The 5,454-nt window shown below is 44.4% G+C and overlaps 1 protein-coding gene across 1 annotated transcript in view; it reads right to left on the bottom strand.

The window, feature by feature from the left end:
• Positions 1 to 866: 866 nt before the first annotated feature.
• med30 (mediator complex subunit 30) overlaps positions 867 to 5,454 on the bottom strand; it is a 43,571-nt gene continuing 38,983 nt past the window's right edge. The window contains exon 5 of the mRNA XM_083646944.1: positions 867 to 1,283. Coding sequence (XP_083503070.1) covers positions 1,188 to 1,283 — 96 coding nt within the window. The 3' untranslated portion in view covers positions 867 to 1,187. The remainder of the gene's footprint in view (positions 1,284 to 5,454) is intronic.

Below are 5,454 nucleotides of genomic sequence, written 5' to 3'. Positions count from 1 at the left end.
TGGATACGACCCCGGCTTCGCTCTGAATTATTAAACGCATCCATAAGACACACTGATACTCTCGTGCCTATATGTGCGGCCCGACAGTGGGTCTGTACAGTATACAGTATATGTGTGTGTGTGTGTGTGTGTGTATTTATAATTGTGTGTGCGCATGTACTGTGTTTATCTTGTGCTGTGTTTGTGAAAATCCAATTTCTTCTCTCTCTCTCTCTCTCTTGTCTCATCTATAAATGCTTTTTAAAGATCCAAAACGCCCAGAGAGACCAAAGACTAGACTATAGACTCCCCTCACTTGAACTGGCTGTCCTCCTATAAACACACGGTGACACACACACACACGGTGACACACACACACACACACACACACACACACACACACACACACACACACACACACACACACACAGGTAAATGTATGGGGGAAAAAACAGCAACAAAACGGCATTGACAATCACAGCAGGATGTATATAGTTCAGCAGAAGTCCCATGGTTAACAAGGCATCGCGATGACACGTCGCGTCCACTGGGAGCAGAGAACTGACGGCTTCACACATCAAAGCACTGTACCAAAAAGCGAAAGACATACAACGTAATAAAAAGGATTTTTACCACAGCCTTCTCATTAAAGTCTTTTTAGGAACATATAAAAACAGTATGTTTTGACATTTTGGACTTTGATTGTAACAAATATCTTAATAGGATATAAGGATTAAATAGAATATAATCGATGTGTCTCTACAGGCATAAACTCTATGAAGAGCGAGTATCTACGAATACATACAACATCATATATCAGCTCTTCGGATGAACTCAAAAGGCATGATGCCTGAAATGCTAGACAAGACAGAATACTTTCTGTCGCCGCCCATACTTTTTTGTCATGAGCACCCCCCCCCCCCCCCCACACACACACACACACACACACATAACACCCCCCCCCTCGTCTTCAGGGAGGGGGGGGGGGTCATATTGCCAAAGCCCCCATTTCCTCTGTAAAGTGCAGCCTCAGCCAGCCTGTGGAACCCTGTCACACTGTCCAGTTAATGACCATTTCTTCCTGCCAATTGTTCTCGCTAAGAGAGAGAAAGAGAGAGAGAGAGAGAGAGAGAGTGTGTGTGTGTGTGTGTGTGTGTGTGTGTGTGTGTGTGTGCGTGTGCGCGTGTGTGCGTGTGTGTGTGTGTGGTTCAGCTCCTGACGGCCAGCATGGAGTTGATCTCCCAGATGAGGTTGCGGAGCTGGTCCATGATCTGTTTCAGTTGCTGGTTCTTCTGCTTCAGCTTCTGCGATGACAACAACAAAAACAACAACAAAAACGAGATGTCAAAACAAGCGACTACTGTTAGTATCAATGTCAGAGGGGCCCCCCGGCACCCGAAAGTAACACACTTGTTTTCCTAGGAAAGAATGAAACGAGACCCTGTTTAATAGGGGGACACAAATCATTCCTGCCTATTACAGTTACACAGGGTACAGTATTAAAAAAGTGGCCACAGTGGCAGATTTGAGAAATTACGATACTACACCAGTAAACACGTGTTTTAATATCTGCGCATAAAATTCACACGTACGCCATAAATCCTTGTAAAATATATTTGATTTAACCACAGAATAAGTTTGTCCCACATTTACGGCAAGAAAAACAGATTCCAAGTGACTTGAGATATGCTCCCTCTTTAATGACTGTGCCGTTTTGCTGCTGCGATGGAAAACAGACCAGGAAATTCTGCCCAGCAGGAGGTTTCCTGTGGAGGACACATTTGGAGGTTCAATTTCCCTCCTAACAAAATAGGTTTCACTGGAAATTCAAATTGTATTCAAACAATATCAGCATCATTTCACGGTACTTTATGGTTCTGCCCCCCCTGCTTTTCTTCTTTGTTAGTTTAGTGTTGTCTGTGAATGGGAATCGTGATGCTTGCTCAGAAGAGGGGATGTAACGGTACACTCAACTCACAATTCCATACGATTCACGATGCTGAGTTCACAATTATGATTCCCCCCCCCCTTTTTTTTTACAAAATGAGATTGCAGACAAATTATGACTGAAAAAGATACCTTTCATTATTTCTTAGACACAACCCATAAAATACTGTATTTTTTCCGTATCTTTTCTTTATCAAATTAAAGAATCCCTCTTTATTTAAAGTAGGGTATATACCTGCAAAAACACAAACTTTGTAATGAATTTCATTTTTTGTAAAAGAAAAACTGGGGGGGAAAAGCATTGCGATTCATTTTTCATCACACCCATTTGAAACGTCACACATTTGTATCGATTTTGTAACGGTCTCGCGACGTACTGTTACATCCCTAGTGGTGGTTATATTATTGTTTCAGATTATTGTTATTTTAACGCTTTAGTGCTGTTTGAGAATGGGAATTGTCATGCTTGGGCTTGCATCAGAAGCAAAGTCAAGATCCTTCTGGTTCTGCCCTTCGCTAATGGGATTCTGGGCCAAAATATTTGACTGGTACTCGAAGGCCTACAAAATAACCCTTCAGAACTCAGAACTCGCCATCTTCGGCTGCTCGGAGTCCTTTCTGAACTTCCCTACAGCTGTGCAGCAGTCTCTGATGCAGGGGGCAACTGTTGCCAAGAAACTCATCCTGAAGGAATGGAAATCCCCCTCTTCACCTTCTGTTCAAATGTGGTGTGTGACGGACATGACCTCGGTTATACGGATGGAGAGACTTAGGTTCCTGAGGACCAACTCACTCAAAAAATTATCTGCCATCTGGGACCCGTTCCTGGCCTGGAGGTTAGGGGTGACAGGTGACTCGCCCGGCTGGTCGCTCGTGGACCCCTTGCGTGGGATCCCTTGGACAATATCTCGTATAAGTACATAAGCACCTTAAGCAGCTTGTAGCACCACGTTGTAATGTTGAATGTTGATCATGTTTTTGTTTTTGTTTTGTTTTTTCTCTGTCCGAGCCTGTTCGTGTGTTTTGTTTGTGTACTGTTAAGAAAAATTGAAAGCAGCTACGAGCAAGATTTTTTATTGTTATTAAACAGTCTAAATGTAATATTGATGCATCACATCTTACCTATAATAGTAGCTGAGACCAAAGCTGTGTGAATCGGAGATTGCTCTCTTGATCATTATAGAGTCTGTGTCTGTCTGCCGGCAGGCCGGATAAACCCGGAAGTGAAATGAAACGGTTTACGGCAGCTGCCTGCCTTCAACCGTTTCGCTCTGCCTAGCAACAGACCGTAAACACGGAGAACGCCATGCAGGGGCTTGCTACTCTCGCGAACATCTCTCGTTATATTCTAACAGTTTGTTTGGAAGTTATTTTGTTATTTTGTGGTTATGGCCGAAGTGGCTGCCGCAAACCGTTTCATTTCACTTCCTGATCTGCCACGGCCGCAGACAGACTAATCGTCAAGACAACAATGGCCGATTCACTCGGGGTTCAAGCGAGACTACTCGGCGTTGGTCTCGTCTACTATTAGAGGTAAAATGTGATGCATCGATATTACATTTAGACTGTTTAATAACAATCGAAAATCTTGCTCGTAGCTGCTTTAAAATAAAATATTGAAAAAAGAAGAAGCAAAGTCAAGATATTTCAGCATTGTGGCAACACTAGACAACACTAGGCAACGCTCTGTGTGGTTATGTGAGGGTTAATAAACCTTTAAAAGCTGTGTGTTACCTCACACACACAATAAGAGCTGGTATTCCCACAGGCGTCTTTACCTGTCCACAGAGACCCACTGCTACAGTCGACTTGATCAATCCCAGCGTCTGATCATCTCTAAACCAACAGATCTGGCCCCGCCTCGCCTCGCCTCGCCTCGGGGCTGCACAGGTACATCACAGACGAGCAAACAGTGCAATCTGCCTGTCAGTCACCCGGAGGTTTGTCTGCCGATTACCTCTGAATACGCGCCGCACATCTCTAAGTCAACAGCTGCTCAAGTACCTCATGGCCCGTCCTGCTTTATACATCAACAAATAATGGCTCCCCAGCCGTTCCCACAGAGTCTAAAAAAAAGAGAGAAAAGATCGAGTCTCGGTTGTTAAAATTGAGGCCAACGCAGGAGTACCAAAAACTGTAGTTCCTCGAATGCCCACTTGAGCTTTGTTCAAAAAGGGAGTCATTCCCTATTCACCCCACCATGTTAAAATGCCCGACTTTACAACATAACTTAAACATGTTGACAGCCTGGTACAAAAAAAGGTTTTGGTCTCGACTGCTAATGTCACCTTTTATTCAAACTGTCGGCCTACGGGAGGTGAATTTGTATATAACTCACCCGTTAAAATAGATGATAAGAAAGGTTATGATTGACCAGTCGGTCGCCTGTCCAGTGATCACGCAGCACGCCGATCGCGGACCCGTAGCAGGCAGCGCTGCGCCTCTTCGGCTCCAATTTTATATCACTCCTGGCTCCAAATAATCAAAATGGCAGCGGCCAAAAAGCCAAACTGGAGGCTTCAGAACGGGAGCCCACAAACGAGTGGGGGACATCACACTCACTACGACCTTCTCTTTTTATTATAGTGGAAAAGATGCCAACTGCGTGCCGCCTTTGAGCATCAACTCTGGCCAAGCGCATACATTATATACATTCTCGAGATCTGGGCCCATTTTGCGATTATGCGATGCGTCACGGCTACCTGGCCCATCAGCTGCCTTTCATTCTGACAGATAGCCAGAGAGAGAGAGACAGACAGAGACGGTGAGAAAGGAGCGAGCATTCACTCCATATAGCTATAGCTACTGTATCTGCAGTGCAGTGAAATCTATTAAGATGAAATCCATCTCGCTGCTCGCTCGCTCTCGGTAACGCTCCTTTAGCCGTGACTAATTACCAGCCATTTTTGCGGCGCGGATAGATAACACCTTGAGCAATCGATTTCACACGGCCCCTCTTAATATCAACTGTTTAGCTGATTGTCCTTGAAGATATTTCAGAGTGGAACATTTGGAGATCTTCCAGTGTCGCTCCCTCCCTCTCTCTCTCTGGGGGCCGCTCACTGCTGCTCATACTCTCCCTATCTCTCTCTTTGACTTTCACTTTGATTCTGAGCATGTGTGTGTGTGTGTGTGTGTGTGTGTGTGTGTGTGTGTGTGTGTGTGTGTGTGTGTGTGTTATATGGGATGTGCCTCATTACTCTGACGAGCGAGTCTTGAAATAACTCGGTCATTTGCTTCGTATTAATGAGATGATACCGCGAGCCTTTGTAATTCCACTCAAAGACTTTTGAACACGTTAAATGGAGAAAAAGCCATCGGTGCTTCTTCAAACTGAACATGTGCTCTAAGGTTTTTACATGTGGCGTCAATAAGAGCAAAAGCGATATTTTCTTATCAATTTCTCCCCGCATGTAAATGGGTATAATTTGGCTTCAAAGATAGACATAATTTGTTACGTTTGCAGTCAGACTCAGCCAATTTCCACAAAACTCGACTCTTCTGCGAGGGTTTTGTCTTTGACGCCGC

Source organism: Poromitra crassiceps, assembly GCF_964638095.1.
Source record: "Poromitra crassiceps genome assembly, chromosome: 11".
Lineage (NCBI taxonomy): Eukaryota > Metazoa > Chordata > Actinopteri > Beryciformes > Melamphaidae > Poromitra > Poromitra crassiceps.
This window is presented reverse-complemented; position numbering and strand designations above follow the sequence as displayed.